Source organism: Monomorium pharaonis, chromosome 8, assembly GCF_013373865.1.
Source record: "Monomorium pharaonis isolate MP-MQ-018 chromosome 8, ASM1337386v2, whole genome shotgun sequence".
Lineage (NCBI taxonomy): Eukaryota > Metazoa > Arthropoda > Insecta > Hymenoptera > Formicidae > Monomorium > Monomorium pharaonis.
In genome coordinates, this window is record NC_050474.1 from 22,862,936 (window position 1) to 22,889,801 (window position 26,866).

Consider the following 26,866-nt stretch of genomic DNA (forward strand, 5'->3'; position numbering starts at 1 on the left):
TAATTTAGTAAAGTAAAAAATATATTGTATGTAAATCACGAAAAAGTAACGACGATTATTCGATATTCGACTACTGTCAACATGTCACTGACATTTATAAATTGAATTCTGTTGGAAATAACCGGGACTGTTCTAAACTATAAGAAATATTTAGAAAAAAATGTAAATTTTAAAGTAAAAAGTTTACATAATTAACAATTAAAATTCTTTAAAAAACAATTATCGTAAATATTGCGAAATTATTCAACATCCAATTATTCATTTATATGTACAAGGAAATGCTAAATATTGGTATTTTTTCATTGCAGTGGGCGCAGTATAGATTTACTGATAAATAGCGGTACAATGTGTATACTTCACTTATCCGGGAAATGTTACAATGATGTTCTTGTTAAGATTGCTCGAGAGAAGGAATACCGAAGAAGATGAAATGAAGAAGAGGAAAAACAAGAAGAGAAAAAACTAACGAAGAAATCTCACGCGAAGCATCGAGACGCAAGTCTCTCTCAGTTCTGGCAAACCGGACACTTTTCTAAATATACGCGATCGCCCCTCACCGGCGAATCTATCTTTACGTATTAGAATCTATACCTAACGACTTCAAGCATCTTTTCTAACGTCAAGTTATCGCATAACTTTATTTAAAAATTAGACAAATTTAAACTTTCTGAATAAAATATAAAGTAAATAAAATTTAAATGTCAAAATCAAAAATCTATTGTTACAAAAAGTATGTAAATATGTATTATATTTATATTTATATAAAATAAAATAATATGTAATTAATTAATTAATTAATTATAATAATTATTAATTCTATGATTAATTATGGCAAAAAGTTTATCAGATAATTTGTCACAATAACAAGATTTGTTTCAAATGTGTCTTAAAAGTTTTACAATTAACTATAATTTTAAATAATTAAAAATTGTCGTGCCTTAAATTAAAAATTATCTTTGTATAAGATTTATCTTAAAACAATAGTCTTAAAACGTGTAAGAGCCTATTTTAAAATTAACTAACTTACTGAGAATTCTGCAGTTGTTTTAAACTACAAAAGACTGACGTCACGCCAAAGAATAAAACGATCAAATTAGTAAACAATTGTTTAAATAAAGAAATTGATTTAAAGAGACCATTATATAACACAACGCAGATTTGTCAAATTTAAATCATTACTTTTTTATACCATTAAATCTGCGTTCGACAATTTGTTTAAAAATGATGTCCTAAAATGAGAATATTCTTTTCGAATCTATTTTATCATAGAACAGTGAAGTATTAATACCATTTCCGATGTTACCTCGAACTGATATACGATCGAAAATACGAGGCTTGCTAAAGAGAAATAAGCAAATCGCGAAACCTAACGGCGTAAATCATACTTTCACAGAAGCAAGACCTGTATTTATAGTTTCTACAATTTATATTTTAAAAACGTATCTCAACTTAAGTATTTAAACTAAAATACCATATCTTGTATAATATTTTAAATAAACTATACAAATTAACGTATAATTATACAATTTTTATGTAAAACAAACATTACAAATGTGACACTACAAACTTCAAATTAATTATCAAGGTACATTTACTAAACTTATTACATCTCAAATCTGATTTCAGCTGAATTTTTCAGTAAAACCTCCGTCTATAAATATGTTCATTAAAGCAGAAAAATATCAAAGAGAATTTTTGCAATTAGTCCGTAAGTGCGTCGTCCATTTCAGCGAGATTGTATCCTAAAAAACCAACGATAGGAAATAGATAAAATAAGATTTATATCAAAATCAAAGCAGAGTATTCAGCATTGCAAAAATTTTTAATCTCACGTATGCAACATTGCTGCAACGTAAAAAATTTGAATTAAATAACACAGGCGAATATAAGTAAAGTGTGATCTCATTTTCATTCTTATTCACGTTTGCTTCGTTTAATGTTCTGAAAAACGTGTCATTTTAAAATAATTATTTCTAGAAAAAAGTAGAATTATTACAATTAAAAAAAAATTCTTTACAATGTATTTTACAGATATTTTTGTTTAAACATTAAATATTTCAATTATAAAAACATTGACAGAAATCACATTTTTCAACTAAAATTAGAAATTTTAACAATACAAAATTTACGGATTTATGATATGTTAATAAAGTCCTCGTTAACATAATTTAATTGATTAATAATTAATTTTTTTCAAAACCCCTTTGCAATGAAACTTTAGCACTGAAAGTTAGCAAAACTTTCTCATTTTCTCGAGATCTGTAATAATATAATATAATCACAATATACATATTCAAATTATCTATATACATCTACAAATTATATGCATATCAAATTAATAACAGTACACTAAACTGTATCCAGAGAACAAACATTAATAACATGTTACACTAAATTTTATCATTTGATCATCAAAAGTCAAAGATCGTTTATAATTGCACGAGGAAGGTTTGTTACGAAGAAATAGTTGCCGATTTCGTCTTTAAGCAGCCGACGGCGCACTTGTTTGTTCCTTTATCACATTTTCTCCCGAGAGCAAGAGCGCAAGAGTGGGCGAACAGCCCGAGTATATGGAACAGCCGTTCTAAACTTAGTCGTCGGTCCGCTCTGGAAATAGATGTTATGAGTGCGAGGACAGGACGAGACACTGGCCTATTATATTTGCCTCAGTGTCTCACCAGCACGATCTAAAAGGAACACCATAATATGGATATTACACCCGCCAATTTGTGCAGATACAAATGATCGATTAAACAATGTAAAATGCATCATTCACATGTTTTAACTTTACCTTTCTCGTAAAGATTTTTAAATATTTATCGGTAAAGTATAGATCTAATTCATTTCTAAAACAACTCTGATAGTTTCACCGAAGTGTCAAAATCTTAAAATAATGTCAAATGTTCGAGATAAATGTCAAGTGTTCGACGGATCGCAAAGTTGTCTCTAGTTCTCGAAAAAGCTCTCTCTACGTTCCACGAAAAAAAAGTGATCAATTATAGAATACGAAATATTTCCAGAAATCTGAGTTTATGTAGAAATCTATGATTTCAAGTCTTGGAGCACAGAAGCATGTCCGGCACTAGGGACGCCCGATCATAAAGCGTTTTTACTACTTAGGAAGGCGCGTAATGGTCCGAGAGATATTAAAATGTCAGTGAATGTGACATTCGTGTTGACGAATCAATCCAACTGTTGCCAAATTTAAAAAGACTAAAAGAATTCACTAAGAAAGAAATTATAAAAAAATTATAAAAAATTAATAACCCGAATTATATAAACATACCTAATTAATAAAAAAATTATATAAATCCTTAGATAATATATAATCGGATCTAGTCAATAATTTCTTTAATTCAAATGTTATAATTATTTGATAAATAACTCACAATATAAAATTATCATAATATTAAATCGCATTTATATTTTAAAAAATTAGTACTTGGATAAAAAATATTATCACTTTTCTATGACTAGAGGACACATTTTCTTATCTAATTTCTTTCTCTTTATTTTATAAAATTCATTAAGTTTATAAAATACCAAAAATCTTATTCTTTAGAAAACGAATTCATTTTTACGTGATTAAAATTTAATAAGTATTTCAATAAGAAATTTGAAACAGAATAGAAAATACAAACAATAATTGAAATTAAGTTTATGTTCTCGAAGATGCTTTCTCCAATTCTTATAACTCCTTGAAAAATTTCTTAACAATAAACATGACAATAAACATAATTATTGGACAAGAGTAAATAAATTTGTATTGACTTCTACAATTCGTATCGGTCTCTGTAACTCTGTGAACAAAATCCAACAAATTTTTGCGATAAAATTTTGAAATCGTAAAAATTGCGATGGCGGCTCGTGAAATTAAAGAACGCGCTCGATATTGGGAGTGGAGACGATCGGCACGATTCCAGAAAGCCGGCAATCCCCGATAATCTCGAAATAACACTTCTCTCCTGTTCTCTCTTGGTCCTCCTCGTCTCTCTAACTCACGGAACAACCGTCGGTATTTTTGGTACCCGGCACGAACGCGCGAGGCGCGCAAGAAAGACGGCGTCGAAGAGGCTACGAGGGGAGAGAAAAGGTAAAACTCCCAGATAGAGAAAGAAGAGAGAAAGAGAGAGAGAGAGAGAGACGCGCTGAACATCATCGTGAAAACGGCTAGCGCCGTCGCTAGCAGGCGTAACTTGAGAGCTTCGCGGACCCCGCGACCATATATGTCCGCCTGTCGTTCTCTCTTTCTCGCTCGCACCGCTCGTCACGACGTCGCGGTATCTCTCTCGTGCAGCATCCACCCGCTCGCTGGACCATGACGACGCGTCTCTCGAATCTCGCTCGATATCAACGCACGTATGTCAATATCGGACTGTCGCGACATTGCTCTAAATATCATAATTCTATGAATATCAGATCTTTTGCTGCAAAGCATCTATAAAATTTGTCAAGATTTATTTGTAACAATTCTCTCGAAAATCACTATCAAATATCAAATACTTTCGACATGGACATTTTGTCTTCAATATCTTTGTTGATTTTATTGATAGAAAAATGTCTCATTAACGCGTTAAAGATCTTTCTTTATAATTAGGCTGTACATTTTATAAATTTTTATTCTCTTAATTACTTTGTATTTTTTCCTCTTGATTAATGCAATAAATATTTGATGATATTAATTATTAAAGAACTATGAATGTATACTTATCGATATCCGATATCCAGCATGTAAAGTAAGAAAAATGAACATATCCTAATTTTGTCCCGTGTAATATCGTTTTTATTTTTGAATTACGTAATGGCAGCTCTATTCTAGTTCCAGACTATTGTTTTTTTTTTATAGCTCGCACATGCATATACACAACACATAACTCTAAATCTTTTATTTTATACTGTCATGAACCATACAATGAATACAAACTACAGATGTTTAATTTTAGATAATAGTAATTTTTAGTATAGTAATTAACAATTATAAATATTTTATATTTGTAATTTTTTAAGAAAAGTTGATTTTTTTCCTCTCTGATTAAAAAAAATAAGTTGAATATTCCAAAATTAAAAATAGTTTTTAATAACTCTCTGTAATACCAAAATATATGCACGAGCTAAAAATTCATTTATCATAAAATTACCTATTACTCTCGATGCTTGGTTTCAATAACAAAAATAAAATTAATTTTTTCATGAAAATATACTAGCGATCACTCTTAATATTTTTTTACTAAAAAGCTGAATATTTCAAATCATGGAAGCAAATAACATGAAAATATAAAAATATTTTAATAATTTTTATGATCGATAGAGCATGTAGTGTGATAAATGCAGCTCTACGGCAGCTTAATCAATGTACTCGATCGACAAAACAGTAAAAGAAATTTAGATCGTGGCGCCACTTACCTGACATTCGTCATTCCATGCTCTACTGACAAGGAAACCTCCTATTGTTTAAAAATACCTTGAAAATTAATGTGCTGAAAAGAAAACTATTTCAATATTGATCAAAAATATTATCCATCAAACTCTGAAAAAATTCCGTCAAACCATTTTTCAGCATCAAAATATAAAAAGAATCATAAAAATTAATATATTGATCAAATTTAAGTATAAAACAATTTCACAAATTTAAAAAAATCCATTAAAAATTGCAAATAAAATTCTCTCATAAATTACTGGAAAAAATCATATCAATCAAAAGGAATCAAGGACAGTTGGAACATACGTTTGCGAGGAAAATAACTTGCAGACATTCAGAATACCCATTCACATGTACATAAATACATATAATTTTATAACTAACCTTATTGTCAAACATAATGCTTATAATTAAATGCTTATATAATAACATTGGACATAATGTGCGAAGATCGTAACATGTGTAACTTAGCTCTTATTTAACATGTGCGTATGTATACGTGAGCATAGTTATATACATTGCAAGATTCTGTGCAACGATTACATACAGGATCTACGTGTCGATTAAAATTGTTGTCGAAAAATGATTGCAAAGTTGGAAAACCCTTGTTTCTGTCGAGCACATCTGGTAAAAATAATATTATATTATGCATTGAATATCCGATATGGATAAGATAAGATATTCGACACAAATTCATATTGATATGAAGTCAATAATATGAATATTTTTAAAATTTAACTGCGTATCTAAATCCAACGAACTCGTTAATATGATAGAGTTTATCCATAAACATTTTTTAATGAATATTCACTTTTAAAGGTTGCACCATCAAGAAGCAACTTGTACACTTCTATCATGAAAGAGCACGTATGTTTCATGCCGATAATTACAGCAAGTGAATCTTATTGCACGAAAGATTTGTTTGCGCAGACAACTCTCGTTAGCCACTCTCCCTGCATCTGATCGTTGCACCTGCCCTGATGTATGAGAATCTAATATGTACAGGAGCCGGTATAATTAGTTTCTCAAGATCCTACGAAACAAGAAGAGATCTTAAAAACAAGAATGTTAAAGAAAAGAAAGGAAGAGGATCCATAGATCGCGTTTATCGCACTTTAAACCGACGAATGAAAATTCACAATATTATTCGAAACCTTGGCTCCTAAATGTCATATTAGCGACTATTCATTTTCCTGCTGATCCTAAGCGTAATTTTAAACACGAATCGTCTATTTTGTGAACAGCTTAATTAACAGTTTCAGAAATTCTGCTGAAAATAATTTATTGGACCATAACTCATCTGGAATAATTTTTCAACTAGCTTTTAAAGTGGTTCTTCTTTTTAAATTTAATTTTCATTAATACTGGCTCTATGCCGCTCGCGAAATAAACGCAATATTATTTAAATTATCAAATAAATTATATGACACTTAAAAATTTTAAGTACACATAGAGCCTTGTAAAATACCATTAGAATAAAATTCGTTTGAAATGTAAATTCTTTTTCCCTGTCGCATTTCTCGCTTCAGAACATTCGCATCGGTATAGTTAAAACATTAAACTGGTTTTCTCTACGTCCATCTGAAACAAAATAGAAATATCGTATGCTCGTACAAAGAAATTGATTATCGAAAAGTATCCTCTTCAAGCCACTCGCACGTTACTAATCGCATACCTAATCAATATATTTCATTCTTAAATTTAACTTGTAAATTTAGTTGTATGCGCAAAGCAACAAAAATCTCCAGTACTTTTATAAACAATCGATCTCCTTTACGAGCCATCCAGTCTCCTTTTTGTTTAATTTTTACGTTGTTTAAATTGTTCAAAGCAAAACATACTGCCATAAAACTCAAAATCGACTTTAATCACTTCTTTCTTTAAAACCTAACATCGAGTCACTCGGGAGTTGCACCCATCTTCAATTGCAATTGTTAAAGTCAATCATAAGATCTCGCAAGACTAAATTCTTTCTGATGACAAAATATTTACCACTTACTTTACATTATCGCAACGCTTTTTTACTGCAAGAATATATTGCGGTATGCGTACAAATTGCGGTATTTCGTTCACCAAACTCTCCGCACAGTCGGGTGTCTCGTTATTATACTTTCACTCGAGCAAGTCGCTGAATGACATAACGGTCTACGCACACCAGATGTAATTAGCACAGAATATAACAGGTACATGCGTACACGTGGTTTTAACGTTATTAGTCGAAGTTGCTCGCCTTTAGCATATGAAGGAAAACGCAAAAAAAACAAAAAATCTCGAAAAAATACTTGAGGCTTCCTAAATAAAAAATAAATTAATTAATCCTAATGCTGCTAGAGCTGTGTATGCTAAAATTGCAAAACAAATTATTAAAATTTATGTCATTTTCATAATAAATGATCTGTTGAAAAACCCGTTCTCTAACCGAATCGTTCATCCGGAGAATAAATTCACGATTTAATGATAGCTATTGGCAAGCGAAGTATCAATTTTAACAGAAAACATTTGATAATGTACAATATGAATGATGCAACAAATTTGCAAAGAAACATGGGCAAAATTTTAAATGTGATTAATAACTTGGAAATAAGCAATGACAAATTGAGAACAATTAATACATTACAATACACTGAGAAAAAAGGTGTTAATTTGACGAAATTTTTCAACTTGATTAAATTTTTTCAATTTATTTTATTGTATTTCAGTCAAATATATAAATACTTCAATTAAAGTATTTAAGTTAAATTTTATGTATTAAATTAAATGAATAAAATACTTTAACTGAAAAAATTTAATTAGTTAAAAAATTTAGTCAAATTAACAACATTTTTTGCTCAGTGTATTTTGACGTTATAAACATTTCTGAAGGTTATAATGTGCAAAATTGTGGAAGAGAAAAATAATGAAACCTTAAACACACAACAAAAATAAAAATCTATCGTAATTAGGTGACTTCTAACACTTCTCTGTAACGAGCTTGTGCATTTCAATCAAATCAAATTTAAAAACTTAGACGTTAGAATTAATCCGACAGATTTAGCTAAGCTTCCTTCGACTGTATGTATATTTATGCAAAGAAGGCACAATCTATGTGCAATTTTGTATGTACATCTCGAAACGTGAAACGCAATGCCTGCGCGCTCTCAACAGGTGAATGCATAACGACGACGACAACGACGGCGATAATTGAAGGTTGCGCAACGTGTCGTCGTAATATTTAGCGACGAGATTCCCCGAGTTATGTACCCAACTTTTCCGCAAGCCTCGCCGCGAGAAGTGCCGAGGTGTAAGGCGAAGGTGGCGAATCCCGAAAGGCGACTTCTCTCTGTCTCGTTGCCATTGTAACGCGACATTCTTTACTCCACCGATTATGCAACGCCTTTGCAACCAACGAGTCGGTTTATCGAACGCGAGTCACGGACGCGAATTGTAAATTCAGAACGCCCCGCACCTATTTGTTGAGCGACTGTTATCGTAGCTGTGATAATATTCGCCCCGAGAGAAAATCACATGTGTTTAATTGATTTCGTTCCGTTCAGAATGGGCATTTTGCGCGTACACACAAATCGAGCGAAGCGATATTTCGAGAAACGTGTTTATTTCTAAATATGTTTCCGTTATGGACGCAGCAAATTTTTTTTGTGATACTAATTTTACATTAAGTTTAATAGGCACTTGGTAATATATCATGTAAACATGAAGATCACTATCGAATTACTCTATTTTTCTTATATTTATTGCCCTTAAGTTTTCCCAATTTTTTTTTCTTTGCTAGAATTTTTTATCCTATCGTATTGCGCGTGGCGTAGGTAAAAAATGCATTTAACTGGTGACACGGATTCTTCCACGATAAGTACACGTGACAATAAACGGCAGTCGCGTTAACCAAAAACTTGTAAATAAAGAAAACAAAATGCGGAAACAAGGAATGATACTTAGAAACATGAGACTCACGTGGCTGGAAACAAATCATATGCTGTACTAAAAAGTTAATCTATTTAATTTTTGCTTTATCCCCCTTTTTTATATTGTGTTCAAAGTCTCAATTTTTTTTTTCAAAAATTCCAATAATAAAATCATTAAAAATCTAGCAAAACGTCCTGACGATTAATAAATATATCGATAAGACATGCGACATCATTGCACTAATCACAAGACAATATTCACATCCTATCACACGAGATAACTAAGTCGTTAAGCTGGCAATTAAATCGTAACTATAGTAAAGTTGACCTAGTTCGATTAGTCACTAACGCCATACATTTATCAAGTATGATACCGTTTCTTATCGAAAAATACGCGATTAGAAGATTGGACTATTATCTCTTATTACCCTTTTTGAAATCAAAATCATGTCACGAATAAAAATCACATTGTTCAATATTATCTTATTGGAGCATTAAAAATAATCAAGTGTGAGATATGTGTTTCAGAAGAAAGATTAAAGAGAAAATTTAGGGCCCTTTGCAACTAACTGATACTAGTTAACTGTACTATACGTCGAATTATCAATATTATTTAGATAACAACTATCACATTGAATTGTTTAACCAATTCAATTATTTATTGTAATGAGAAAGTTAATGCAAGTGCCATTGTTATGCCCGCATTAATCTTAATGCTTCAATTAACTGGGTTAAGTACCGGATCGAGTATGAACGAAAACACGAGATACGATGCATCGTAACTTGTAAAATTCACGGATGTTCAATTCCTGTGAGTCGATCCGCCCGATGTTGCAACAACGCGAGGTAAAAAAAAACGGCTCGCGTCCTGAATTCGATAACGGAGATTAACCGAGACTCGTCCGACGTCTGGCTATACTTTCTCCCTCAGATCACGCTCGTCCTTGGACCGCACGACGGGCGACTGACTGACTTCATAGACCCGTTGCAGTTGCGCGCACGCGAGGAACGTCCGTCCTTGCACGCGAGTCCTTACAGCCGCCATGTCGAGACTACCGAACCGAAACTAGGAATCCCCAAATGCAACGTCGAGATTGACATCCGCGCGTTTTGCAATGGCCGACTCACGCGCGGACATTATTTACGCTTCGCGCACGATTATCGAAAGATTCCGCGCGCGTCGAATTCCCCCCGTGTGTCGACATCAAACGCTGTCGTTCTGGCAACCGTGTTAATCCCCATTACACAGCCTTAACCGAGAGCGGCTGCAATAAATCGAACGGTAAGTCGAACTTGATTAGCATTCGCGAAATGAAAGACAGGTGTTATAATGTCTGGAATGCTTTTCGAATAATTGTATGTTTGTTATAACTCCACGTTTTTTTGTTTCTTTTTTCAAACACCAAGTTGACTCCCTATGATTTATTGAATACGCTCCGTAATTAATTGGACATTTGGTCCGTTGGTCAATAAAATGTCATAAGATAACATCGAGGTAAATTTCCAATTTGTCAATATACATCAAGGAAATATTTATCAGAAATTACTTGTCATTTGCGCGATTGGAAATTAGAAACCAGCTAGCGTCTTCAGCCAGCGAAGAATTCGCATGATCGACGTAACGTTCGAGACGATTACTACATCAGGAGACGGCGATCAATTCTCGCCGGAGAAAGTCGTGGGAAGAAGCGGCGAACGGTTCTCCCGAATTTAACGGACAAGACGAGATGCTTAGAAATTAATATGACGACACCGTGGATAATCGAGTTGAAGGTATGAGATTTAATTATTCACTGATCGGGAAGCGCTGTAATTAATTATAACAGGAACATCCTTGGGACTGAATTATTCTACTTCAAGAAGAAAACGGAAGATATTTTTGTGTTACTATGTTAACAATTTAAAAGATTATTAACCTGAAATAAAAGTGGTAAATGCACATTTTCTTTAAAAATGAAAAACTCTCTTCGTATTTCATAGTTCTACATTAAATGTTGATAAAGACCGGTGACTCGAAGTCTGTCGTAACTTCCGGCGCGGAAGCGACAAAAATTGCACATGTAAGTTCGCCTTCTGTGTAAACTAAAAATTAACAATGTACTTATACAAACAGCAGTATCTCCTTTCGTTATCCTAATACTCTCCGCAGTATCCTCCCGCTGCGGATAAATGTAATGTGTGTTTATACGATATCGATGTCAATGCTTAACGTCCACGATAGTTTCAATCGTGTATTTATTACAACGACAACAATTTGATCGTTTACAACAAAAATGCATCGCATCGTAGGAAAGAAACCATCGTCACCGCTCGACGACGGCGGCGGTGACGACGGGATAGCAGGAAGAAAAAAAAAGGAATAAAGGAATGAAAGGGTTACCGACATGTTGTAGGAGAGGCACGAGGATGCGTCTACAGTTTCTGCACGATATCGAATTTGTCCTTGAAGCCGATCGTCTCTTTCTTCGGGTCGTATTTTTTGCGCTGCGCCAGCATCTCTCTGAGCTCCTTCGCACTCATCGTCAGATTCAGACCCTGAGATTTGGGCTCACTGTTGTTCGAGGCACCATCCCCGACGCCCAGGCTGCCGTTACCCGTGCCGTGCACGTGGTTCACGTCACCGTTGCCGTTTTCCCGCATGTTGGACTCTTTGCCGCCGGTCATCATTTGCGCAACGGTCGTACTGCCGCTGTGCGCCGTGTCGTTGGAGCCGATAGACTTTTGCGTGTTCTGAAACGAGAAGAAAAATAAGGATACATGTATTATTCAAAGAAAATAAAACTATGGAAATAAAAGATAATATGCAGGAAAAATCAACCGAACAATTTTATCGTTAAATAATAACGCGCGAGAAGTAGAAAAATATCCTTGTATCTAAGCGTTTCATAAGAAAAAAATATAAAAATACATTTAATAAGTAAATGTATTAATTATATAACAAGTAAAATTAAAAAGCAACATGTATGTGATAACGTCATTCTACAAAGTGGTATTCATTATAAAAAATATAAGCAGACACGCGGAAGTCGTATGCAACTTAGAGTTAAGATAGATTTTATTATATATAACTTTATATAATTTTATTATTAACAGAATTTTTTTAATGATTTCGCGGCTGTAATTTACCGGTATGGTATCCAGATAAAGATCGCCCGCTCGCCACGTCCGCGTTACGGAGGCAGAAACGGAACGGGAGGAGATATTTCTTTTAAGCCGAATGACACTACGGTTTTTTTGACATTTCACCCGTGTTGGCGCGCAACCTTCTGCAGCGCGCGGACAAAAAGCTGCCACGCGTGATACGGCCGTATTCACAAACGCCTAAATGTACAGATTTAACGAGAGAAACGAGTTTCCGTCCGAGTATCTCGCGATCGTATCGCCTACTCCAGTATCGAGCCCGATGAGAGTTCGGATAAAGATCGCTGCCCCGCGGATACTTATAATGACCTTGGATCCTGATGCAACTCTGAACGGTACTTAAAGGAATTCCATTACTTGGCGTCATGCGCGACGATGGAGAGAACCGGTTTTCCCCGTGCCGCGCGAACCGTTTAAATCCCATCGAAATAATGTTAGTCGGCTATCGCTACGCGACGGCCGCTACAGTCCTACATACTGAGTTTCACGTACGACTGACTTTCATCAGTACTCCAAATTATCGCATATAACCGTACTATTACTTTATTTCGTCGCGATCCAAGAAAAAACTACACGTATCCTTTCCCCGCCGGTAACCATGTTCCGATAATCGAACGTGAACGTAATTAAAGTAATCCGGTGTAATGACTGGACGCAGAACGAGATACGTACAACCGTACGTAGATAGCGAAATTTCAATTGCACAGAACACCAATAAAAGAAAATTGTCATTGAATAAATCTTCGACTATACATAATGAGAAAGTTAATACAGCAAGTCGATGATACATATTTGAGAAATATGAATTCAAATGAGAAACAAGAGTTACAGTTGAGTTTGTCACGTTTTAGCATAGAATTTGGCTTCATGCATTATCGCAATATCTTCGGCATCTTCGGTATCTTCGTTCACAGAGACTTTCGCATACAACTTTTTTATTCTGTTACTGTTGACGCAACAGCCCTATAAAACTGCAGGAATCTGTGCCATGAGACAGTGACGACCATGAACGCTTCACGCGGGTCTTTTCTTTTCGCGAGTTTTTTTTTTCTTTTGTGAACTCGATCGATCGAAACGTAATTCTGTCTTAATTTTAAATCCACACAAGTTTCGAGTTTCAAAGTCTTTATTATCAGATCTTAATACAAACTTAATTCAGACGTTTACTGTTTTATCCAACTCTTTTTCTAGGATTATCAATAAATGCGGGAATAATTCGCGTACTTTTACATCGACTAATAATAAATTCACCTGCGCTCTTTAGGTCAAAGCAACGTGTAATTTCTCGCACGCGTACGCTGACGCAAGAATGAAATCGCCGATCGAGTGGGGAACATTCTGAAACTAACAGCGCGCATGTCGCGCTTCAAACAGGCGTTTATCGTCGGATTACGCAGCAAGTATTTAATTATACCTGTGCGAGGGAGCATGGTGCAATGCTCGTTTCCTTCTTGGAAAGGGAAGCTCCGTTATCTACATACGTATTCAGACGAGATGTGCACGAGTTTTTTTGGCACGCTTTCCTCTAAAATCGTTCTAAACCAAGACACGGAAATGGAATAAGATCGAATAACGGAATTCAAGATACCGTCTTCACTGTCGTCGCGTTATGTTACATTTTATCAATTTATGTAATAAACGTGTAAGAGTTTAAAAAAACATAATTTTTATCTTTTAGGAGATAAGATAAATGACGAAGAAATTGCATATACTTCAAAGATTAATCAAGCTCATCAAGATTAAATTCGCGAATAACTTATCACATTGAAAAATACATAGGACACTATTTTGTATTTGTGTCAGTCGTGTTACGCAAAAGAGACAGGAAATGTCCTATTTTGGTATGGGAAACGCAGGATGGCTATTAATTGTATCGGGAGTACAATATCGCAATTCGCAATTGTACAGAGACTTCCACGAATCCTCTCTTATGCAATCGACTTGTGCGTGTCATTTAGAAAAATTCTCTTAACAAGATGACATACGAAACATGTACCAAACAAACAAGATTTAAAAAGGATTATTAAATTTTTAATACAAAAGTAAACATATCGTTTTTATTTATAATTTGTTTACAGATAGCAAGTGAACATTAAATTATTTTTAAAATAATATATTTTAAAAAATTATATACAAAATTTTTATCTAATAATTTTCATAATTATTCCTCCATAAAAAAAATTTATAATTTTTTAATTAACTCTATGAAGAATTTACATATTTGTGGAAGAATTTCGGTCGTATATATTATTACAACTACCCACGATAAAAGAGAATCTCTCAATCGTCTGCCTCCCACACACATTCCATTATCTTGTGTGTTAATATCATAAAAAAATAAAGTTCCGTCGCCCGTTCCGTTACTTACATATTCATAATTCTACCTAAATAAAGAGTAATTACCTAGGAATAATGTCTATCACGATACATCTTAATTTATTTTTTGTTTAATTAGTAAACTTCAACATTTTATTAAAAGATTTTTCTCCTTAAAATATTGCGGTATATCTTACAAACTTTGTAAATATAAACCCCTTCAAATTATATTATAAATTAATCTAAATTACCTTAATCGTTTTTAATATGTTTTATTGATATAAATAAAACGATACTCTTTCTAATATTAAGAAACATTATTTTTTCTAAGCAGGTAAAACAAATCTGTACGTAATATAACCGTGACGCGGACAATCACGTCTCAATGGATCGACATAAACGCGGAATTTACGTAACACCGTGAAAATCACCGGAAGTGGAAATTCATCAGCGAGAGAAATAACGATCCTTTCTGATTGGAAGAAAGTGCGCATTTTATTCAATATCCGTCGTATAGAAAATATTCGGCTAGAATGAATCTCACGGAAATTGATCAACGCCATAAAACGCATCAGCGCGTCCTCCAAAAACGCGACTTCCTGCGATTAATGGCGTAATGGCTCGCATCCGAGAACCGTGTATTGTTGCTGGCGCAGGTGCACTCATACCGATAACAAACTAAGCAAACAACGGACAGATGTTGCCTAGCACATATAACTCCTAGAACGCGAGATAGTGTTGGAAATTTTCGAGAGAGTTTATCGGAAAAGCCACGAGAAAAAGATGAAATAAAATTGGAGAAATCGCGGAAGAAATAAGTAAATCGTAAAACCTGGAATTTTTTATCCGCAATTATCTCACTTGATTGACAGCATTCGTCGTTCCAGATATATTTACTTCGAACTGTAAACAAGTTTTTAAATTGCATTTCTGATATAGTGCCCTGCGTACGGACATGGGAAGGATAATGGCCATTCGCGCAGCAAGATGTTGTAATTTATTCTGCAAAAAAAAAAAGAGCGAGCCATCGCTATTTTTCGTATTCGAGCTCTCCACTTGCAGCTGGAATGACTCATTCCCCACCGCGTTGTACGATAAGACACGCATAACTACCATGAATTCGTTCCATTCGAGCGATCCTTTTCCTCCTTGAACGCAGCTCTGCTGCTATTATTGTATTGCGTATCAAAAGACGGGGAAAGATTCTCGCATGTGAAACCGAGAGTTATTGAAATCTTCCCGCTCGAAAATATTCGCATCGCTCTCCGCGCATTTTTATCTCGAAGATATAAACTGTAATTTGTGGGAAATCTACTGATCAAAATGTATTCCTGATTAAGGAATTGGCTTTAATAGTAAAAGCGTTTGTTTTTATCGCCGCGGCCCTGGAGCACTGGTAATCGACATGCAAGAATTATAAAACGATATGTCAGATTTATGAACGGCGCCGGATAAGATTAAACACGGCTTGCGATCGTCAAACGAGCGAGTTTACGCATTCAAATTTTAATCGCCGAGATTTTCACGGCTGACCGGCGGAATCAAGTGGAATATTACAAGGGACACGAAAGAAAGCATTGTCGTGTAAAGCATCATCGGGACGAGATTGTAACAATCGTGGAGGCTACGATAACGATATCAACGAGAATGAAAGATAGGGGAGATACCGGGAGAGACGACGACGAAAGAGAGAGCAAGCCTACGAAATCAACTTTACCAGTTTCGCGTCTTCTCATGTTCTCACGTAAATACAGGCGGATTGTTACAAGTCGTTTCGCAATTATGTCGCTTAATTAGAAGATATTGCACATAAATAATCGATTTCGCACTTGCGTCATTTGGAACAATCTCAGACTCTAATGTTATTTTATATACGTTACTTCAAATTAAAATAAGAAATTAGATTGAAAGATACACAAATGTTCCGCATTAAATAAATATTAATTAGTATTATACAAGCTTTTCTAACGCCTTAGAACGTATAACTATTCTGATTTCTAAATTGATCCAATTTAATTATTATTAAACATTTCCTAAATACTCTTCTGCAATTCTTATCTGTTTACAATTTAACTCGCAGAAATAGTAGGTTTTCTTTACCGACAATACTTTTACTTCTGAATTGATTCTTCGCACGCGTGATTTAAAATAAATGGACAAAATACCTTTAGATTGAGACCATTAAACTCCGATGACGTATACTTGAAAATTAGCCAACATTACACCTTCTCTATTATCCTTTTATGCACCCCCTTTGCACTTTACGATCTCGTCAATTCCCGCCGACAAAACGAAATCCTCGCCGATGTTCAAGGGTTAAATGAAGTGGATAAACTGCGGCTCATGAGCGTCCGCCTCTATATAAATGAATTATTATCTGGACAATGACGTATGTAAGCGGGATATTAATAACACATATGTCATCACTTTCGTCTCCATCTGGAGGCGGAATCATCGAATCGCGAATTACCAATTGGAATCGATTTACCAAATGCTGATTCTATACTCTTAAAATTCTAGGGTTCAAGTATGACGATGATAATGTTGTTATGCATTGTTGTCACTTGGAATGCATTAATTATGTCAAAATATTTAATTCTCATCAATAATATAATCTTAATCATTAGTTTTCATATTTTTCATGTTACAATAAAAATATACATTTAATTATATTTATTACTAAATTTTACTGTTTTAATTTTTTAAATTAAAAAACGGTACGTTTTTAAAAAATAATAAAATTATAAATATTCCAAGAAATTTTTCTAAAAAAAAATTTTAAACTTTATTCTTGTGACATAAATCTTTATTTTAATTTTAAAAAAAGCATTCCACTTGTGACTTGTCGTATATTTTTTAATTGGAGCAATGATCTATTTAAAAAACATTTAAAAATCATGTTTATTGCGCGCGCTAATCAGTCATTATACGCGATCGGAAGCAGGAAATCAAACGGTAATTTTTATTATTGTGCAGGTCGAGAGTCCGTCCGTTGGCACGTGCAAATCAGTAAAGCTCTTCCGCTTATTCAGCATGATTCAATCACATTTCATTCATCCCCGTGGCACGATTACATTCGTGAATACTCCCGTGACTTCACGAAGCGATATAATGCCGACTCGTTTAAGCACGTGCCGAGATGATATAATCGTGTTATTTCAAGACATAATAAAAAAATTATTACACAATAGCATATAATGATTGCCTTTTAATTAAATTCCATTAATATTTAAAAATTATTAGTAAATACACATAGAAGACAAAATTTTTCTCCGATTATAAAATGACGATAAAGAAACAAGAATTAAAAACTCCAACAAGATCAAGACAACGTATCAATTCACTTTTGTTTTAACGTTATAATAATTTGTATTTTTATGATATGATAATTACATGATAATGTAAATATCGAGTTTATCATTAATAAAAAACGTACTAAACACGAAATGTTTCTAGATCTGTTGGCACTATAGACGGCATTACCCAGTTCGTACGTTTCGTCGATTGAACTCATCTCGTATTTCTCAGAACACGATAGAAGTTATTCACATTCCTTTCACACAATAAATACGCGCTTGCGACACGCGAGAACGCATATGTACACGATACATCACCTGCTAATTAAAACTAATGCGACAAGTCGTAGACGCGTTTTAACTACATATATATAAATTGCTTCAATCATGGCACTTTACATTTCGTAACACGGTGAACGTATAATCGATACACTATAATTATGCTTCATTAATATGATTATTAATTGCTATTTAAAAATTCAGACGTTTATAATACGCAATTTATGCTGGATAGATAACGCGAACAGACGATTAATGTTACTGGCAACTTATAACAAATGTGATTCAGTGGCCTAGAAATAAAAGAAAGGGTAGTCACAAATGCAGACACGTTCGTCCTTCAGTGATTCGTCCTTCTACCTCCACAAGTCGTAATACAATCAATTGTCCTGATTCTAAGATATGTATCAAGCTATGCTTATAATCTGTGAAATGAGGAAAAATGTGTTCGGTAAGGAAAATCGCCTAGAAGGAAAATCCACTTTTACGTAAGATAAATGTTTCTGTAATCAAACATGCCTCTATGTCCAAATATTTACAAGAAAAAAATTAAATTTAAAAACTTATTATGATTAATATTAAAGGTATATTATGTAATATTAAAATTTAATTAGAATCTTTTTGTATACTTTAAGATATTATCAGCTAGATTATTTTAAATATAAAAATTATTTAAAAAATTATTTATTACACAACACACATGCAACAGAATTCATGCCTTGATGCTTCTGTTCTTAAAATTTTTTAAGAAACACTATGTATTCGTCAAATATTTTGTTTATTTGATAAGTAATAAAAATTAAGAGCAAGTATTTAGAGCAACAAAAACTAGCATTTGTTCTGATATTGGTTCAATCAGATGCTTTACAATCAAACTTTTATTATTTAAGGAATAATTTGAACATTTCTCGTATCTTCGTATATTACTAATAATGTTATATATATCTTAACAAAAATTACACAATCTTAGCTCAACATTATTACTACATATCCGGTTAATGGAGCATTTACTTTACAATTTTACATCGTACCTTTTATATGCGACCAACAAATCTCTTTTGCATTTCTGTCTTATTGCTTGGAACTTAGCAAATATAAATATTACATGTATTTTCGGGCAAATACAGATACCACATGGTGATATCATCAGCTTAGTTTAAGTAGCGTTTACTCGACTATTCATCATGTAAGTGCGGTAAATATGTGTAATAAATGCACAAAAATGTCGTTCCTGATAACAAGAAAGATGGCGATTAAAACTCGACGCGAATATCAGGATATTATTTACCGAGTAACAATTTGCGCCAATTAACCCCTTTGTCCCCAATTATATCAACTTTAGTGGAATTAATAAAAGTCATGAGACTGAGTGTAAGAAATGTTATTTGATTTTAATAATAGCATAAATCTTCATTGAAAATAAAGCCTTTTAACTCTTAAAGGATTACCCAAAGAAACATCGGACTGTGCGCAATATCGAAAGATTATGCAAGCGAATGATAGGTAGGTATAAGAAAGAGCACAGCGTTAAAATAATTATTTCTACAGAAACAGGATGAAAATATGGCTTATGAAAGATTTATGAGAAATTGTCTATAACATCTTGCAATTTATACATATTAAAATTTTTATCGCACATTTTTAGCCTTAAATAAAGATGAGTAGCACATTTAACATAAATAATGACGTCAATAAATCCATATGCAAATTAAAAATCATAGTAAATTTTTATTTCAATATATTTATAGTTATGAATAAGTAAACACGTCTGTTTATGAGTAATTTTAGTAAAGTTAATACTCCGAGTAAAGTTAATACTAGTTAAATGATTATATTAATATTTTAGAGAAATATAGAGAAATACATTCATTAATATTTTAAACAAGTACGTAAGAATCATATTATAAAAGTTTTCAACAATTTCAAACATCTTTGCAAAGTGACTGTGATTCACTCGAATTACCATACTTTATCTTTAGATCGAGGCCGCATCTTTCCGCGTAACTGATAATAATGAAAAAGACGTGACGCGCGTCTCTCTTATGCGATGAGAAATCAGCGCAAGATAATCGCACGGCACGATTGGCGAAGAGAAAAATTCACGATTTCTCGTTTTATTAGTCAGCTGACAGACACGGGCAAAGAGATGCGTCATCGCCGAGAGAGGATACATTGGTGAGAAAATGAGGTAGACGTCATTACGCTTGCGCAACTGTTTCCTTGAAAAAGGATTTTGACGATCTGAACCTTAAATCATTTCCTGCGTCATTAATTTTACTCGATAATCTAAGTAAACGCACAATTCGACACACGCTTTTCTTATCATCGTAACGTCGTGATTCCCGCGATGCAAATCGATGGAACCGATTACGATCATAAAAATATTATGAACCTGATCTCTCGTGCGACCGTAAATATCAAACAAGTATACGTATACTCATACAAATTAAACTTGCGTGAAATAAATATAATATTTAAGATTGTAAGTTTGTCGTACAAATGTGAATTAAAGTAAGTAATATTGTGAATAAAAGCAAGTAATAATTAAAGTAAATAATAATGTGAATAATATGCGAATGTTATGTGACAATACTGTTCACATGTCGACGAATTATCGAGACAACTTTACAGATGTAAATAATCTACTAAAAATATACTGAAAAAAAAAGAGTTTAGTAATAACTGCTTAATATCGAGTAAAGCAATAAAAAAAAGTAAAGATGTTCAGTCTTCTTTTACGTTCCACAGATGCTAAGATTTGGTGTATGACTAGTCTATGCATCCGTTGTATTCCTGTTAAAACTATATTTTTTTCTTATCGTTCTAAGATTATATATATTGCGTAAAAAATTTATCAAATTATTCAATTTCAAGAAACTCCATAAAATCCATTCCAAAAAATCGACCCTCTTCTGCAGCCATAGCTGATGGGGGAAAATCTCTTTGTACAGGGGCTAAAAATGTCTTTTCCTGCTTCTTGGCTCCATCTTGAGATATTTTGCGAACTACTGCTTTTCCCCATTCGTATCCTTGATTCGCTTCAAATTTTTTTTCTTGAAACCATTTAGCTTTTTTTATTGACCCAGTTGTCTGTTGAGAATCAATTATTCCAGCAAACATTCCTGCCAAATAAGGATGATATCTGACTGCCATTTCAGTGAAATATCCAATGTTAATCAATCTTGCCCAGAGATATGTTTTCTGAGGGCAACATTCGTGACAATAATCTTTCAGAAATTTTGATAATATCTTCCAAGATTCTGTGGATTTCGTCGTTAAGGTGTAATTCATTAAGTCTTCAGCGTTAATTTTAAGTATATCCAAAGCGTCATTAAATAAAGTAACCAAACCTAATCCATATCCTGCAATATGAGTTAGCAGAGCAGCTTCAATGCTAAGAACCAATCTTTTCGATAATTTTTGATCAAGGCTGGCTTCTTTCCAATAGTGTAAAATCAAAGCCATCATCATTCCTGAATGACCATTCTCCTTGTCCAAGTCAAGTGCGCAATAATCTACACAGATTTTACAAGGAGGAGCATAATCATAAATTAACGGCCATTCTGCTAAATCGTGAATGTGAGTCTTAATTAGCTTTTTGCTAACTCCTCTCTGAAGCTGTGGTGCATCTTTTGCTATTCCTCTAAACAATAGCAAAGCCAGAAATCCAGATAATTTAAGTAATGTTCTATTCTCTGTACTCATTGATTTCACATCATAATCTCTTATTAGTTGTTGAATCTTCTTCCCAAATGTTTCAACACAGTCTGCAGGAATAAAGAGTTTCGAGGTATCTTTTGGAAGTTCTGGGAGAGAAAAGAAGCTTGATTTTCCATAAACTTCTTGTGGGAAAAAGTAGTTATACGCCATGTCAGGTGTGTCTTTTATTAGTAATCCAATTATTGGATATACTACTTGACGAGAATTTGCACCGTTAGGTAATACTCCATTAAAGTAGAAATTATAAAAGTTGTACAGGAGTCCTGGATGTGTAATCATAGTTTGAACAGACTCAGGCAGTTTCACTGAATCTGCTATTTTTTTTAGTTTTTCATCATTCCATCCAGTGAGTGGAATCACTCCACAGGGTTTTGGTATTCTGTCCAGTGTTCCACTCAAAAGTTGTGTGAATTCCTCCTCTAGTGTAAATTTCTCCACTCGTTGATCCATTGTTGTCGACGAAATCGCAAGCTATATAAGAAAAAATACCGGAAATTTCATTTACCATGTTTTTTTTTCTTCAATATTAATTAAATATTCGGTTAATATAACTGAAAAAATAATTTTACCTTTCTAAACACTAAATATTATCAAATTAATTTTTGGTTATATTAAGCGAATATTAAATTGATATTATATTTCACTCAACATTTGATAGTTATTACCAACTTTTTTTTGAAAAATGTTAATAAATTTCATACAGTTAAAATTATATACAAATTATATTACATCTGATTTTCATATCGTAAACTTGCCAAAGAGAGAAAGCAAGAGCAAATCTCTTTTGTATATCTTACCATCGAATTTCTATTCCGGTTACTTTTACTGCAACACATCGATCATCGAAATTGCTGAAAGAACAGAGCAACTGTTCCGCGAAGAAATAACTAATTACGGCACGATGACATGTACATTTAATAGCGAGCATCTGATTGTATTTTTATAAAAGCCTGTACATATTACCAAAAAACCTGAATGCTCGCACGATACAATGTAAAAAAATAGCACGATAAACACGGCATTAACGAATAATTATCGGCTCGTACATCTCCGACGAAAGTGTCTAAAATAAGCATATCGTTAATACATAAAGTAAATATACAAATAAATTTATAGATTCACTGATATTAGCGAAGAATAATTCGTGATTCGAAAGAAGGATGTTACGAAAGACTTTTTTCTGTACTCGAGGAAAAAAAACGAACATCGTTTTTTATCATTTTGAGATGAGCGCAGCAAAAATACATCATAACTTTTTTTGTTGTATAATAAAGTGCAAAATCTCATTTACGCTTAACGTAATATCATAATATATCCTATATTACTATTTTATATCATACAGTTGCTAAGATTATCATCGATAGCGATGTATTGCGATATTGCACGCGCCCGTTACATGCGTACCAGACACTTTCTACTGTAGACGTAAACACAAGAGCAGCGACGACGAATCCAACAGGTGGACCTGTAGCACGACTCGGATAAATTCCACGCGAATGCCATGGATTCCTCCGGTACAGGCGCGTCGTCTCCCGAGACTTTCGCAGCCGAAGAAAACGTCGTTTAACCGATGCGTTCACCTTACACGCGCCAACAACTTTTCTCCTCTTTTTCTCTCTCTTTCTTTCTCTCCTCTCCTCATTTACTTGAATATACTTCACACACTTTCATCAGAGCAAAATAAAAATGTATAAGTAACAGATTGCGATTTCCATTTAAAAAAAGTTTGTTTTATCTTTCATTATTAATATCAAGAGCAAAGGTACATTCATTCTATTTCCTATAAATCTTTTGGATTAGATTGTAAAAATAAGAATAAAACGTTTCTCGATTCTATTCGATTCTGTTTACAATCCAGTACTACTTCCGTATTTCCATTTGGCGAATTAGAATGGACGTGCATTTGTATTCATTCAAAAGACTCGTTCACGATTTGTTGCAAACGAACCGCTCAATGCTACTCTTGCAATTATTATAATTTGCTATACCGCACTATACGTTTATTTTAAACCGTCTTTTATTAACAATAATTACCCCACTCTCTAAAAAAAAACTCAGTTATTCTAAAAATACTACATCTCTTTCATCATAAGTAAAAAAATATCTTCGTGTTAAGAACAGCTATTAAAAATTTTTTTCTTTTTTTTTCTTTCTAACGATTATCTTTTCAAAGAATTTTTTCTTGACATTTTCTTGATAACAGTCTTAAAATTCTACTTATCATTTACCTGATACACAAACAATGTTTACTTAAAATAAACTTCTAAGTCCGTACAGAAAAATAATAAATGAATTCTGAGATGAAGTTGAAATGCATATCAAGTAATTTACCATTTTAATTGTTAAAAACACTTAAAAACAGATGCGTTTGCAGACATGTTTTCTTGGTGATACACTTTGTACTTTGTTTTTATACAATTAAGCCGTGTTTCTAGAACCGGCTGTAATTTTCCGTTGCAAGTATAGCATTATGCAACAGAAACAAATAGAGAAGTTCCCGACTGTGGGAAAAACAGCAACGAATCGCCATCAGCTATATTTATTTCTTGATCGATTCGTAAGATTAGTCGCGTATGCAAATAATAATTGAACGTCGACTGTGAATATTACGCGGCATTTAAACAAAAACATTTGCTCGGACGAACGCATTTCCTGCCTCGATAAAGGATCGGTCTACCTCTAAAACCATATATTTCTACGAGATTCTGTCTCCACTTTAGGATGATAACACCGTTTAAAAACATAGAGTTTGGAAGAAAGGGGAAGCCGAAAGTCGAAAGCAGTTACCTCGTCTACAGAGCTGCCGTCGGAACGGTCCTCCACGCTGTTGGGATTCCTCTCCGGCGTCTTGATCACCTTGATGTTCGACATGGTGCCCTTGATAACGATGTTGTTATCCCTGAAGTAATCGTCGGCCTCCTGGTCGACCACCAGCAGCTTGGTCTCGTTGGCGAACGCCTTGATGCGCTCGACCACCTGATTGTGGGTCTCGTTCGCGATGTCGATCTCGTTAACCTCGATTATTCGATCGCCCTGACGCAGACCGGCCGCCTGGCTCGGCGAGCCCTCGTCCACCTTGCCGATGAACTGGCCGTTCTTGCCCTTCTGCGCGTGCAGATTGAAGCCGTAACCGTTGAAATCGTCCCACTTGACGATGTGGCAGAGCCGGGCGCACGGCACCTTATCGTCCTTGAAGGAGGACATCGCGAGTCACGTCGATCTCACTCTCGACGGGGACAACGGGGGGAAATAACAAGCACGAATCTGCGCCGGATCCACCGCCGGACCAACACCACTGCACTGCACGCGCGAAACGCGAAAGTCACGCGCGCGAGCCGAGACGAGATGGGACGGGAGAGAGATAGGCGCCCAGCCGAGAGAACACCGCAACAGGCAGCACAACAGGTAAACGCGCGCGCTCACACGACCGCCAAAGCACGTATGCGAAGTCAGCAACGAACGCGAGCGCGAGGCGCGAGCCGCGACGAGAGGTGCCGAGCAGTGCTGCCAGACCCCCCGCCATGGGTCAAGCCGCGCATGTGTAATGGATGGCAAATACAGTTATGTGTATTATGGGCGCTTAATTTTGGCGGGCCCAGTACTCTCAGTACAGAGGATATCTCAGTAGTATTTTTGCCAAATAAAATATTTTTCTTAATTACAGAAAAATGTGTATTTTTTATCATTATGTGAACATTCTACTCTCTACTTATCCACGCACACCTGAGTGTGTAGTCACAAGAGTCTACAGATTTGTGATACGTTACTGTATTTCAACTCGTAAGCGCATGCGTCGGCCTACCGTGCCGGGCAACCCGGCAAAATCTGGCAGCTCTGGTGCCGAGGGATGCCGATTGCCCAGGCGTCTCGCGAGCGAGCCTCACCAGCCTCGGACCTCCGATGGTGGCCGACGAATGCCGAGCCAATCCGATCCGAGCATGGCCGTTACGAGCCGAGGGAATTATCGATGATTTTCGATCGATTTTTTGTCTCCTTTTTAGCCTTCGTCTTCTTCTCCCTCTTCTCACCTTATTGTTATTGCGTCCTTCGCATCGCTATCTCTCTGATTATCTCCCCTCCTTCGGTACTTCATTTTTTTAATGCATAATTTGAATAGTGAGGAGTGCCTCGTTCGTCAGTCGCACGAGCCTCGCAAAGTCTTGCTACGTAAAGTTTATTTAACACACGCACGCACGCGCGATTTAAGTATGTTAATCGAAAATCGAGACCGTCGGGCATGACGGGGAAGGAGTCCCAAGCGATGCGCGTTGACACGCGGAACGAATTATCGAAGCGGGAAACGCGAGTCGACGCGACGTAAAAAGGAGCGAAGGTGAGCGCGAACTGTTATGGCGATTACCTCTCACGGCAGATGCGCGAAGCTTTGCGGCGCAGATTGTGCGCGTCGGTAATGCTGAGAGAAAAATTCAATAGATTCAATAGAAACATTTATTTCTAAGAATGTAGCTTAAAAAATTTTATTTGAAACAAGCATTTTGTGTAATGAGAAGAGCAAATAATTTTACATATACATATATTTGAAATAAATGTAATATTTATTTTACATTTTTATTTATTATAGATAAATAAGATTTCTCTCGAATGAATTGCGTAAAATTCTTATGTCGGAAAAAATCCATTCTAACTTATCGGCAATAAACAGATGATCGTGTAGACTCGTGAAGAACGTTTCAGCGTTAAAAATTGAACGTATGATGATAAATCAATTACTGCATTTTCCGTATCGTCCCTTCCCTCCATAAAAGATTTTTTACTGAAACGATATTCCTAATGCA

General features: G+C 34.6%; 1 protein-coding gene across 2 annotated transcripts; it reads right to left on the bottom strand.

Moving 5' to 3' along the window:
• Positions 1-5,759: 5,759 nt before the first annotated feature.
• On the bottom strand, positions 5,760-25,513 carry LOC105834794 (Na(+)/H(+) exchange regulatory cofactor NHE-RF1). 2 transcript variants are annotated; one of them, XM_012677545.3, is made up of 2 exons: positions 24,858-25,513; positions 5,760-12,048 (listed from the first exon to the last, which is right to left on the bottom strand). In XM_012677545.3, the coding sequence occupies exons 1-2, from the start codon at positions 25,272-25,274 to the stop codon at positions 11,731-11,733; spliced, it is 735 nt and encodes a 244-aa protein (XP_012532999.1). In that variant the 5' UTR covers positions 25,275-25,513; the 3' UTR covers positions 5,760-11,730. The 2 variants fall into 2 exon arrangements, with proteins under 2 accessions (XP_012532999.1, XP_028045706.1); XM_028189905.2 differs by lacking the exon at positions 5,760-12,048 and adding an exon at positions 19,112-22,541.
• Between the last annotated feature and the right edge of the window lie 1,353 nt (positions 25,514-26,866).